Source organism: Tupaia chinensis, unplaced genomic scaffold, assembly GCF_000334495.1.
Source record: "Tupaia chinensis unplaced genomic scaffold, TupChi_1.0 Scaffold000369_1, whole genome shotgun sequence".
NCBI classification, from domain to species: Eukaryota; Metazoa; Chordata; class Mammalia; order Scandentia; family Tupaiidae; genus Tupaia; species Tupaia belangeri.
In genome coordinates, this window is record NW_006159866.1 from 1144065 (window position 1) to 1159180 (window position 15116).

Consider the following 15116-nt stretch of genomic DNA (forward strand, 5'->3'; position numbering starts at 1 on the left):
GAAACTGTTCCCTCAAGTATCTGTAATTTTGTTCCTGTTAACCGATATCTCTTTATCCTCCCTCCTCTTCTCCCTTTCTGTCCCAGTCTCTGTGATCATTCTCTTCTACTCTCTTTTTCTATGAGATTTTCTTTCTCTATTTCCACACGAGTGAGAATATGTGGTATTTCTTTTTCTGTGCCTAGCATATTTTACTTACTATAATGTCTTCCCAGCTCAACCATTTTATCTCAAATGACAGGATTTTAATTCTTTTTAATGGCTGATAAGCATTTCATTCCATCGTGTATGTGTGCATGTGCATGTGTGTAGACATTTTCTTTTTCCATTAGTTTGCTGATAGACACTTGGATTGATTTCTATCATGGCTATTATTAATGGTATTACTACAAGCAGATATGTTTATGACACACTGATTTCCTTTCCTTTAGCTATATGTCTAATAGTGAGACTGATGGATCATAGAGCAGTTCTATTTTTAGTTTCTGAGAAACCTCCATGATTTTCCAGAATGGTTGTACTAATTTATATTCCCATCCACCAACAGTATAAAAGAATTCCCTTTTCTCCACATCCTTGCTAGAATTTGTTATTTTTTGTCTGGTAATAGACCTTCCAACTGAGGTGAGATGGTATCTCACTGTGGTTTTGATTTGCATTTCCCTAATGACTAGTGATACACAATAAATACTTATATAATTAACAACAATTTATTATGTGAACAATATCTATATAAACAATTACCAAAGTAGCTAAGAAAAAAAAATTGGGGGAGAAGTTTTTGCTATAGGGCGCGTGCACTTGCCAGAAAGAGAGAGACAGAGAGACGTAAGTGAGAAATCACCCTCTGGCAGGGTGGTCACACTGCAATCCCTTCTCATCCATTCTCCTCTCAATATCTTGGGCACTCACGTACATGCACCAGGCGTGAGTTTAAGCCACTGGCTTCGGGACTCTCCCTGTGATCAACTACATGGGAGTCCAGCGACATAGCCATTATGCCAACTGCTGGTCCCACTAAGAAAATTTTGAATGTTCCCTAAACAAAGTAATGGAAAATGGTTAAAGTGATAGATTTAATAACTGTACAATGTATTTTTGTACTGGATAACCATGCTTTACTCCATCAACTACACAATTATTATATATTCTTTTAAAAATTTCTGGAGAGCCACTAAAATTGTTTTATAATAACATACTTTCGAGTAATATTTTTGATGAAGTAAATTAATGTTTTTTGAGTATTAAAGATCTCTACATTAAACACTATCAAACATTGATAACAAAAAAATTGAAGACACAAATAAATGGAAAGATGTCTCATGTTTGTGGATAAGAAGTATATTATTAAAATAGGACCAGCAGAGGGTCTAATGGTTATGTTGCTCGGCTCTCACATAGCAGACCACAGTTCTAGTCTCAGGCCTGATGGTTTCAAACACATGTTCAGTGCATGTGCATGTGTGCCCAAAATCCCAAGAGGAGAATGTAAGAGAAGGGACTGGGACATGGCCATCCCCCCTTGCGGGTGGGGATGATTTCTCACTTTCTATCTCTCTGTTTCTCTTGTCTCTTCGTCAAGTGCATGAGCCCTACAGCAAAAAATCTCTCTCAAGAAAAAAAAAAAAAGTATGAGACCAGCACTTGGCGTAATGGCTATGTCACTGGACTCCCATGTAGTTGACCGCAGTTCGGATTCTGGACGCAGTGGCTTAAACTCATGCCGGGTGTGTGTGCGTGCGTGCCCAAGAGATACCGAGAGGAGAATGGAGGAGAAGGGATTGTAGCATAGCCTTTCCCCCCCCTCCCCCCCGGGGAGTGATTTCTCACTTTCTGTCTCTCTGTCTCTCTCCGTCTTTCTGGTGAGCGCACACACTCTATAGCAAAAACCTCTCCAAAAAAAGTATATTAAAATGTCCATACCACTCATAGCAATCTACAGCTTTAATGCAATCTCTATCAAAATAGTAATGACATTTTTACTGAAATTAAAAAAAAAACAACAACTAAAATTCTTATGAAACATTAGTTTGCTGATAGACACTTGGATTGATTTCTATCATGGCTATTATTAATGGTATTACTACAAGCAGATATGTTTATGACACACTGATTTCCTTTCCTTTAGCTATATGTCTAATAGTGAGACTGATGGATCATAGAGCAGTTCTATTTTTAGTTTCTGAGAAACCTCCATGATTTTCCAGAATGGTTGTACTAATTTATATTCCCATCCACCAACAGTATAAAAGAATTCCCTTTTCTCCACATCCTTGCTAGAATTTGTTATTTTTTGTCTGGTAATAGACCTTCCAACTGAGGTGAGATGGTATCTCACTGTGGTTTTGATTTGCATTTCCCTAATGACTAGTGATACACAATAAATACTTATATAATTAACAACAATTTATTATGTGAACAATATCTATATAAACAATTACCAAAGTAGCTAAGAAAAAAAAATTGGGGGAGAAGTTTTTGCTATAGGGCGCGTGCACTTGCCAGAAAGAGAGAGACAGAGAGACGTAAGTGAGAAATCACCCTCTGGCAGGGTGGTCACACTGCAATCCCTTCTCATCCATTCTCCTCTCAATATCTTGGGCACTCACGTACATGCACCAGGCGTGAGTTTAAGCCACTGGCTTCGGGACTCTCCCTGTGATCAACTACATGGGAGTCCAGCGACATAGCCATTATGCCAACTGCTGGTCCCACTAAGAAAATTTTGAATGTTCCCTAAACAAAGTAATGGAAAATGGTTAAAGTGATAGATTTAATAACTGTACAATGTATTTTTGTACTGGATAACCATGCTTTACTCCATCAACTACACAATTATTATATATTCTTTTAAAAATTTCTGGAGAGCCACTAAAATTGTTTTATAATAACATACTTTCGAGTAATATTTTTGATGAAGTAAATTAATGTTTTTTGAGTATTAAAGATCTCTACATTAAACACTATCAAACATTGATAACAAAAAAATTGAAGACACAAATAAATGGAAAGATGTCTCATGTTTGTGGATAAGAAGTATATTATTAAAATAGGACCAGCAGAGGGTCTAATGGTTATGTTGCTCGGCTCTCACATAGCAGACCACAGTTCTAGTCTCAGGCCTGATGGTTTCAAACACATGTTCAGTGCATGTGCATGTGTGCCCAAAATCCCAAGAGGAGAATGTAAGAGAAGGGACTGGGACATGGCCATCCCCCCTTGCGGGTGGGGATGATTTCTCACTTTCTATCTCTCTGTTTCTCTTGTCTCTTCGTCAAGTGCATGAGCCCTACAGCAAAAAATCTCTCTCAAGAAAAAAAAAAAAAAAGTATGAGACCAGCACTTGGCGTAATGGCTATGTCACTGGACTCCCATGTAGTTGACCGCAGTTCGGATTCTGGACGCAGTGGCTTAAACTCATGCCGGGTGTGTGTGCGTGCGTGCCCAAGAGATACCGAGAGGAGAATGGAGGAGAAGGGATTGTAGCATAGCCTTTCCCCCCCTCCCCCCCGGGGAGTGATTTCTCACTTTCTGTCTCTCTGTCTCTCTCCGTCTTTCTGGTGAGCGCACACACTCTATAGCAAAAACCTCTCCAAAAAAAGTATATTAAAATGTCCATACCACTCATAGCAATCTACAGCTTTAATGCAATCTCTATCAAAATAGTAATGACATTTTTACTGAAATTAAAAAAAAAACAACAACTAAAATTCTTATGAAAGCAAAACACACACCAAATAATCAAAGCAATCTTTAGCAAAAAGAATATAACTGAGGACATCTCATTACTGATTTCAACATATACTGCAGGCTATAGTAACCAAAACAACATGGTACTGGTAAAAATAAACACACAGATCAATGAAACAGAACAGAATACCCATAAATAAATAAATAAATGCATTTACAATAAACTGATTATTTTACAAAGCTGTCAAGAAGATATGATGAGGAAAGGGCAGTCTCTTCAATAGATAATGTTAGAAAATTGGATACTGACATTCAGAAAAATAAAATTAGATCCTTTTAGCAAGTGTCAATCCAAAAGTATTTAGTGGATTTAAACATAAAGATCTAAAACTGTGATATTACTAGAAGAAAACACAATGACACTGGTTTAGGCAGTAATTTCCTGGAGTTAACCCCAAAAGCACTGAAAACAAAACAAAAAATAGACATATGGAATTAAATCAAAAAAGTTTCTGTGCAGCTAAGTAAACAATTACCAGAGTGAAGAGACAACCCATGGACTGGGAAAAAACATTTGCCTTCCATACATCTGATATGGGGTTAATATCCAAAATATATATAAATAACTTTAACAACTCAATATGAAGAATATAAATAACCTGATTCATAAATGGGCAAATGACCTGAATGGACATTTCTCAAAAGACAATAGAGGAATAGCCAGCAGCTACATGAAAAAACACTATATATCATCATTAAGGAAATGTAAATTAAAACTACAAAGACATATCACCTCACACCTGTTAGAACGGCAGTTACCAAGACCAGGTGTCATGGTGATTAAGGCGCTGAATTTCCACATAGCCAATCGCAGCTCAAGTCCTGGACCAAGAGGCTTGAAAATCATGCCAGGCATGTGTGTGTGTGTGTGTGTGTGTGTGTGCCCCCAAAATCCTAAGAAGAGAAAGAGGAGAAGGAATTGCAGAGAAGCTATTCCCACAGGAAAGTGTTGTCTCACTTTCCCTGTCTCTGTCTCTGTCTCTCTCTCTTCAGTGAGCACATGTGCCCTATGGCAAAAAAAAAAAGTGGCTATTATGGAAAAGACAAAAGGCAAGTATTGGCAAGGATATGAAAAGAGTAAACTCTAGTATACTATTGGTGGGAATATAAATTAGTGCAAACATTTTGAAAAAGAATATGAAGATGCCTGAAAACTACAAATCAACTACTATATGATACAGCAATCCCACCACAGGGTATGTATGTAAATGAAATAAAACCAATATGTGAAAGATATATCTACACTCCCATGATCATTACAGCATTATTCACAAGAGTAACCATATAGAACCAGCTTAAATATCTATCTACAGATAAAAAAAGAAAATATGGAATATATACAAAATGGAATTCAATAGAGCCTTAAAACAGAAGGAAATCCTGTCATTTGTGATAGCACAGATTTATGACAGCTGGATTGATTTCGGAGGACAGTATGCTAAGTGAAATAAGTCAGGAATAGAAAGACAAATACTGTATGATCTCACTTTAATGTAGTACTTAGGGTAAGTTGAACTCATTGAGGCAGCACAAATAGTGGTTACCAGAGGCTGGGAAGGTTAGGAAAGAAAGAAATGTTGGTCAAAGGGTACAAAATTACAGTTAAACATGAAGAATAAGTTTTAGTGATGTATTTCACAGCATGGTGACCACAGTTAAAACAGTACAGTTATAGTGGGAGACAGTTTGGCTCTTTAACAAAGGCTTAACACATATCCCAGCAATCACACTCCTGGTATTATGCAGATGAGGTGAAAACGTATGTCCCCACAAAATCTTGCATATGAATGTTTATAATAGCTTTATTTTACTGCCAAAAATTAGAAAAAAAGAAAGTTGCCTTCAACAGGTGAATGGATAAACAAACTCTGATTCATCTGTAAAATGGAGTACTATATAGCAATAAAAAGAAATTAGCAAGACCAGCAGATGGTGTAATGATTACATTGTTGGACTCCCACATGGCCAACCACGGTTTAAGTCCCCAGTCTGGAGGCTTGAAACTCACACTGGGCACATGTGCATGTGTGCCCAAAATCCCAAGAGGAGAATGGGGGAGAAGGGACTGCAGCATAGCCATCCCTCTTTGGGGTGTGGGGGTGATTTCTCACTTTTTGTCTGTATGGTGAGCACACACACCCTCTAACACAAATATCTCAAAAAAAAAGAAGAAGAAATAAGCTATTAAGACACAAAAAGATATTAATTTTTAAGGCAGTGGTACTATTCTGTATGACACTATTAAGGTTGATAAATGACATCATGCATTTGCCAAATCCCATAAAACTATACAATGCAAAGATTAAACCTTAATAGAAACTGTACTTTATTTAATAATATTTAATTGGTAATTGTTCATTAATTATAATAAATGTAACATATTGATGCAAAATGTTAATACTACAGAAAACTACAAGGGGGAGAAGGGATTCATAGACTCTGCACTAACTGCTCAATGTCCGTGAATTAATAAATGAAAGAGAGAAAAGAGAGAATGAAAGAAGGAAGGAAGGAAAAAGGGAGGGAAGGATAAGGGACTCTACTAATTTTATTTTAATTTATGACAGAGAATGCATGCATGTGAGAGAAAGAGACAGGTACCTCCAACAAGATCCCATCACATCACAATTCCCTTCCCACGGCCCTCCATTTGTCAAGATCTTTGGTGCATGCACACCTGGCACACTTTCAGGTCAACTGAAGATATGAATCCACTGTGGGCCACGTGGCCTCCAGCACGACAATTCTGTATGCTACTCAGTACACTACCAAGATTGGTAGTGTACATCTATTAATTATTTTTCGAAAACTGCTTTTCTGGCCCAGCTTCAGTGGTGCAGATAGAAGGGTGCCACTGTGTGATACAAGAGCCACATGAGAGGCCTGGTTTTGGATCCCAGGTTGCCTTGAACATGCCAGGCAACCTGCTATGGTGCTGCCGGGCTGGGAGGCTGACAGGAGAATTGTGGTGTGGCAAGAGTCTATCAGGAGATCGCCTTCCCTCCCTCTCTCCCATTCCAGAAATAAATTTTCAAAGAAAAAAATTGTTCTCCAAAATTAAAATACCCACTTCCACACAGTCAAACACAATTCAGCCAAAATGCCCTGCTCTGAAAAATAAGATTGCTGAAAATGATATTGTAATTATTGACTCATTTATTATAGAAGAGAAGACATACTTAGACTGATCCAAGAGTGGTGTTTAAGGACAGATGAGGCAAACTAGAAAGGCATGAGGAAGTAGATAGTAATGACTACATAACCATGCAGTTACTATAGTCCAATGTGTGTTTGTTCAACAGAGGAGAAAGCAAAGTCATAGAAGATTATGATGAATCAGTGAGAACAAAAGTTTTTAAATGTAACTACTAGAAAAGTAAAAGGACAAAAGTACTGTCAATGAGAAAAAAATCCAGAGGAACTCTTTATCATAAATTAAAGGGAAAATAAAAACCTATAATAGCTAGGTTTAATCAACAAAGTCAAATAACTATTAGAAGAGCATAAGAATCTCATCAGAGCCATTTATTGGTTTTTAAATTATTTATTTGATTTCATTTACTCATTCATTTATTTTAATTTGACCAAAGAAAGAGAGAGTGAGAAAGCAAGCCACCAGGTCCAGGACTCAAACCATGGTCAGCCATGTGGGAGTGTCCAGCGCCTTACCTACCATGCCACCGGCTGGCCCCCAGAGTCTTTAATTGTAAAAGCAAGATTCCACCAGGCTACAAAAACCAAGTGGTTGGTTTAAAAATTAGTTATCAAAACACTTCTAGAAGAAATTAAGAAAATCTAAATAAATGCAAAGACATTTTATATTCATAAAATAAAAGACTTAATATTATTAAGGCAATACTACACAAAACAATCTAAAAATTCCATTCTGATTTTCAATCAAAATTCCAACAAAGGCCTTTGCATCATTCTCACCCTCTCTCTTTACTCGCACCCGCTCCTACAGAACTGTACTTATACTTTCACTTAATACACTACCTTTTCCTTTCACTAACAATTACTGTCTTTCTTTTGCAGAAATAATACTAGCATTCATATATAATTACAAGGGGACACCATCCCATAGCTGAAGCAATCTCCAAACAGGAAAAAATCTTGGAGGACTCACATTTCCCAATTTTAAACCTTACTATAAACCTACAATAATCAGGGACCAGCAGTTGGCGTAATGGCTATGCCGCTGGACTCCCACGTAGTCGACTGTGGTTCGAGTCCTGGGCCTGGTGACTTAAACTCACGCCGGGCACGTGTGCGTGCATGCCCATGATCCCAAGAGGAGAATGAAGGAGAAGGGACTGCAGTATGGCCATCTCTCCTAGGGAGTGATTTCTTGCTTTCTGTCTCTCTGTCTGTATGGCGAGCGCATGTGCCCTATAGCAAAAACTTCTCCAAAACTTTTTTTAAAATTAAAAAAATAAACCTACAATAATCAAAACAATTTGGTATGAACCTAAGAGCAAGCACATAGATCTGGAATTTATAAAAACTGAGTGTCCAGAAATAAACTCATATATCTTTACTCAATTAATTTTCAAAACAAACTGCCAAGACCATTCGATAGAGAAAGCATAGTCTCTGCGACAAATTGTGCTGAAACAACCAAATAGGCCTATGTCAAAGAAATGGTGAACCCCTACCTCATCACATGGTAAAAATTACCTCAAAATGAATTAAAGATCTAAATATAAGAACCATAAATTTTTTTAGAAGAAAACAGAGGTAATTTTCATGACATCTTTTTTTTTTTTTTTTGAGAGGTTTTTGCCATAGGGCACATGTGCTTGCCAAAGAGACAGAGAAAGACAAAGAGATAGAAAGTGAGAAATCACCCCCCAGGGGGATGGCCACGCCACAATCCCTTCTCCTCCATTCTCCTCTCGGGATCTTGGGCATGCATGCACATGCGCCCAGCGTGAGTTTAAGCCACTGGGTCCAGGACTCAAACCGCGGTCAACTACATGGGAGTCCAGCGACATACCATTATGCTAACTGCTGGTCCCATGACATCTTAATCTGGCAACAAATTAATAAATATGAAACTAAAAGCAAACACAACAAAAGAAAAAAGGAACAACTGGTACTTCTTTAAAATTAAAAACTCCTTTGCATCTAAGGACACTACCAAGAAAACTTACAGGAGAAAACATTTACAAATCATCTAAATGATAAGGGTTCAGTATCCAGAATATACAAAAATTAGAACTTGACAATGAAACGCGAAAGAACACAATATTTTTTTGGAGTGGTTTTGCTACAGGGCGCATGCGTTCACCAGAAAGAGAGAGACAGAGAGACAGAAAGCAAGGAATCATCCTCCAGGGTGATAGCCACACTGCAATCCTTTCTCCTCCATTCTCCTCTGGGGATCTTGGGCATGCACACACACACACACACACACACGCACGCACGCACACACACACACACACACACACACTTGGCGTGAGTTTAAGCCACTGGGTCCAGGATTCAAACCGCAGTTGACTATACGGGAGTCCAGTGACATAGCCATTATGTCATCTGATAGTCCCAAGAACACAATTTTTAAATAGGTAAAGACTCAGTAAACAATTCACCAAAGATTTACAAATACCTAGTGAGAACATGAAAAGATGCTCAACGTTATTAGTCATCAGGGAAATGCAAATCAAAACCACAATCAGGTATAGCTTCATATCTACCAGAAGAGCTAAATTTTTAAAAAGTAAAATATAAGTTGAAAATTATATCCCAGAATGTAATCGGGAAAACTGAACCACAACAGAAGATAAAGTACAAGAAACTGAATTGGTGAAGTATAATTTTATGACTTTTGACTAAAATATTGCTGACTTTCTTGTAGACTTTGTTACCTGGTTGTAAGGATTTGTGTCCTGTCTTGAGATATGAATAGGTTCATGCACCTATCATTTGATCAGAATCCTAACCAGTTTCCTGGCTTTAAGCAAAGTTCCTTAGCATTTCTTTAATTTAAGTTAAACTGGTTTTCTTAATAGTATCAAGTGAACCTGCTATTGAAAGTAGTTAGATTATTTAAGAAACTGTGTGATCAATACAATGTGGGTGGGAAAGGAATGGAAGACAATTGTAGACACAAGAGATAGTGTGAGAAGAGGGTGGGAAAGGACAGAGGGGCAGAAATAGGGGTAAAAAAAAAAATTCTAGAAACTAGAAATGGAAAATTTGTGATAATAATATGCATGATTAAGCCACTATGCAGTATATTCTGGATGGGAAATCACATTTTGTATGCTGTGATGATGCTTAGGGAAGGAATGTAAGTAAATTAAGTTGGAAAAAAAAAGTTTCAGGAAAAAAAAATACCTATTCGATGACTGCAGTATGATATATAGCCCCAGCTAGGTGCTACTTTATAGGATGTTCAATCTACTCATCAAGGCTTATGCCTAAAGTTGGACTTGTGTTCATAGAAATGTATATATCAGCTGTGCTTGCTATGAAAATATTTAGTTTAATTAAGATCTTTAGTGATTCAATAAAATGTGGGGGAAAACAGTATAGAAAGCAAACACAGATACCAGAAACTGTGGGAGGAGAGTGGTAGATGGCAGAGGGTAAGAGATAGGGAATCAAGGATGAGGGGAAAAAAGCAAAACATATAGGAAACAAGAAATGGAAAATTATTTGCTGACGATAACATATATGTTGATATGCTTGATTGAGCCAATATACAATGTACTCTAGATGGAAAATCTCATTTTGTATGTTGTAATGATGTACAGTGAATGAATGTAAATAAATAAATAAATAAAACATAACAAACTATGTCTGCACTGTAGAGGAACTGCTGGTGGAAAAGCAAAATGGTTCAACCACTGTGTGAACTATTTTTTTTTGGGGGGGGTGGGGTCTGGCGAGTGTTATAGGGCAGCGCATGCACTCGCCAGACAGACAGAGAGAGATAGAGAGACAGAAAGCAAGAAATCACCCCCCCAGGGGGAATGGCCACGCCGCAATCCCTTCTCCTCCATTCTCCTCTCGGGATCTTGGGCACACACGCACATGTACCTGGCATGAGTTTTAAGCCACCAGGTCTGGGACGCGAACTGCAGTCAACCATGTGGGAGTCCAGCGACATAGCCATTACGCTAACTGCTGGTCCCTGTGGAAACTATTTTGGCAGCCATTCAAAAAATATAGAATTACAATATGACTAGCAATTCCACTCCTGATCATACACTCAAAACAACTAACTGAAGCAAACACAAAAGGTCACATTTTGTATGATTCCAGTTACGTGAATTATCCAGAATAGGTAAATCCATAGAGACAGAAACAAAGTGATTTGTTGACAGGAGCTAGGGAAAGGGAAGAACAGGGAGTCAATGTTTAATGGATATGGTGTTTTCTCTTGGATGACAGAAATGTTTTGAAACTAGATAGAAGTCATTGCTCCCCATCACTGTGAATGTACTAAATGCCACGGAATTGTACAGTTTTACATGATTAATTTTATGTTATGTGAATTTTACCTTATTTTTTAAAACCAAATTTCTTTCTTGCTTTAGTCACTTGGTTAACTGGCAGAATAATGTGGTAGTTACAAGTACAAATAATAGCCAACCTGGATTCAGACCTTACTTTTGTCCATTAAAGATGAGTGACCTTAAGCAACTGACTTAAGACTCTATGCCTCATTTTATTATGCCTAAAACCAATGTAATAAGAGTGCTCATAGGATTGCAAGAATCAAGTAAGTTAACATATTCAGGCCAGCCCCATAGACTAGCAGTAAAGGAAAATGGATCCCACATGGCCAACTATGGTTCAAATCCTGGCCCCAGCAGCTTGAAAAACATATCAAACACATGTACATGCATACTCAAACCCCAAGAGAATGGAGAAATGGAGGAAAAGAGATTGTGGTATAATCACAGCCCCTGAAGGGGTGTTCTCTCCCTCTTCATCTCTGTCTCTGTGTGTCTCTCTGGCAAATAATATGTGCTCTGGCAATTTAAAAGCTAATTAATTAGCTAACATTTGAAACATTTAGAACAATGCTTAGAAGACAGTAAGAACCCAATAAATATTAGTTAAAAAGAACTATTATTTTTATAGCAATCAACAAAAGGGTTGATTTCTAAAAAAAAAAGGCTAAGAATCCTAAGATACTTTTTTCAAAAGTGATATAAATTCAGGACCAATAGATGGCATAATGGTTATGTCACTGGACTCCCACACAGTCAACCTCAGTTCAAGTGCCGGACCAGGCAGCTTAAAACTCACTCTGGGTGCATGTGCATGCATACCTAAAATCCTGAGAGGATAATGGAGAAGAAGGGACTGTGGTATAGACATCCACCCCGGGGGATGATTTCTCACTTTGTCTCCCCAGCAAGTGCCCGCATCCTATAGCAAAAATCTCTCTTAAAAAAAAAAAAAATTACAGGGACCAGTTGGTGTAATGGCTATGTCACTGGACTCCCATGTAGTCAACCGCAGTTGGAGTCCTGGACCTGGTGGCTTAAACTCAAGCTAGGCTCATGTGCATGCATGCCCATGATCCTGAGAGGAGAATGGAGGAGAAGGGACTGCAGCATGGCCATTCCCCCTGGAGGGTGATTTCTCACTTTCTGTCTGTCTCTCTGTCTGACGAGTGTACACATCCCATAGCAAAAACCTCTCAAAAAAAGTTATATATATACACATATATATATACATACACACATACATATATACATATATATGTATAAACTATTAATAAACCTTATCTAGAGGCAGATAAAAGAGAGCTTCAAGTAAAAATCTGTCACTTAGCTTTAGTTTCTATAAGAGTGCTAAGCCCAGAGACAAGTGATATGTGACTCCAGTGAGATTGGTTAGCATCTCTCAACAGCATCCATGTAGTAAACAGAGCAGATAACACATTATTTCAAAAAGGTGTGTGTTGAGGTATACAGCAACAGCAACAAAAACAAGTCAGAACTGAATAATGCCCAACAAAAACTTGGACATATCACTAAAAATCTAAAAACACTTCAGGGAATTTGAAATTTTTCATTGAACATTTCAGAAATACTTAAAATAGTAACCCAAAATAACGAAGTGATGCTGACAAATTTAAATAGCTGCATAAGTGGCACTGGGAACTATGCAACCAAGGAACAAAATGAACCAAATTCTCTTCAGCATCTAGCAGAATTTAACAGTGACAGAGTCTAGGAATAACTACTATTCTTCCCCCCCCACACACACACACACACCTCACACACTGAAGATGAAAGCAGCTAAATAAAGAAAGGGAACTAAATAAATTCAACCTCTTACCATCTTCGGCTTCCTCCTCCTGGGGTGACATTGGACAACCTCCACTAGTAGGCGTGACTGGTTCCTCCTTGTCAGACTCTCTCTGTAGACTTACCACCTCATATATTGCATCTCCAGCACTGGAATGGCCTTTTCCCTCAGACTGAAAAAGATGAAACAATATATCTAAACTTCAAAATTCTGAAGGACACACCGAAAAATCTTATTTCAATTGTTCATTAAAATGAACTGAAATGGCGCCAGCAGGTGGCATGGTGGTTAAGGCACTGAATCCTAAGTGGCTGACTCCACATTTCAAGTCCTGGACCCAGTGGCCTGAAATACACACCAAGCATGTACGCCCAAAATCCCAAGAGAAGAATAAAGGACAAGGGATTGTGGCAAGGCCATCCCCGCAGGGGGATGATTTCTCACTTTTCCTCTCTCTGTCTGTCTCTCTCCAGTGAGCACCAAGCAAATGTGCCCCATGGAGGGAAAAAAAATTCTGAAGAAAAAAGAGTGATAAATGCACAATGGCACAATGTTATATTTGATCTACATCTCAAGTTAGGAAAGTTTTAAAGTTCTTCACATGACAGTCTAAGCATATGGTTCCTCTGGTATTATTCTAATACAATGAAACTATATAAATACTAACCATAAATACTAACCATATTGAGAGAAGTCAATTTATTTTTATCTGAAAAAACTGAGACACCACAGGTTCTAGAACAGACAGATAAGCAAGTTATGCTAAAGTCTTAGAACTAACTACCTCACATTGAGGTAAAGAAATTTAGCTATACCATCAACTAATTCATGGAGGTAGTTTTTTTTATCTCATACATACAAAGACCCTACATAAATTGGTCCTTGCCACTCTCTCCCACCTCATCTCATATCCAAAGTCTGTTACTACATTCTAGAAGTTCTGACCTCGCTTTAGCTTTTTTAACTCTTTTAATATTCTTCCTAGCTAAAAGTCTCCTGAAAGACAACCTCTACTCTCTGCCAATGTAGCCTTTCTCCTTTTCTTTGCTTGCTCCCATCTCTTTTGGATCCTTACCTCAAATGTTACTTCCACAAAGAGGTATTCTAGACACCACCACCTCCATCTAAGTTTCCCATGTTTTTGACTCTCACCATACCCTGCCTGACCCCTTTACTGTTCTTACACAATGTAATTAAACATTTGTTTTTATATTTATTAATATCTTTCTCAACCACAAGACAGTAGGCAAAATAAGGGCAAGGACTGTTATATGATGTATGACACATAGTACATATTCAAAAAATACATATGAAATGACTTTTCAAACATCAGTTTTTGTACTAGACTGACCTGAATTTGAACTCAAATTTCACTGCTAACCATATATGCAATACTGAAAAAATTCACTTCGCTGAATCATAGTATCTCTATGAACAAAATGTATAAAAATGATACATCTTCCAAATTGATAAGAAGATAAAATATAATAACAACTTGATATTCACCAAAGAGTATGGAACAAATTTTTTTTATTATTGTTATGTTTACAGCATGCATTATACCAGGCTAGAGACTAAGACCAGAGACATATATAGAAATAAAATAATCTCTAATAATAATCTCTATACTATAAGCCATTTATGTTACGATAATAAAACTTTTTTTAAAGAATTATTTATTTAAGTTTATTTATTTATTCATTTATTTTTAATTTGACCAGAGAGAGACACAGAGAGAGAGAGAGAGAAAGTGAGAAAGCAAGCCACCAGGTCCAGGACTTGAACCATGATTGGCCATGTGGGAGTGTCCAGTGCCTCAACCACCATGTCACCTGCAGGTCCCAATAATATAACTTTTTTCATTACTTACTGTTTTAAAGAATTCTGAACCATAGTCAAATTTCAAATGAATCTTAAAAATAATTTCAGATAATAGAAGTTAAAATTGTTCACTACATTAAAAATAGGAGGGGGACCAGCAGTTAGCGTAATGGCTATGTTGCTAGACTCCCACATAGTCGACTGTGGTTCAAGTCCCAGACCTGGTGGCTTAAACTCACGCCGGGCACGTGTGTGTGCGTGCCCAAGATCTC

The 15116-nt window shown here is 37.7% G+C and overlaps 1 protein-coding gene across 3 annotated transcripts in view; it reads right to left on the bottom strand.

Moving 5' to 3' along the window:
- Nucleotides 1–15116, bottom strand: part of RABGAP1L (RAB GTPase activating protein 1 like) — a 762391-nt gene that overhangs the window by 660304 nt on the left and 86971 nt on the right. For all 3 annotated transcript variants that reach the window (XM_006153335.3, XM_027773764.1, XM_027773765.1), the window contains one exon: nucleotides 13054–13195. In XM_006153335.3, the coding sequence (XP_006153397.1) occupies nucleotides 13054–13195 (142 nt within the window). The remainder of the gene's footprint in view (nucleotides 1–13053; nucleotides 13196–15116) is intronic.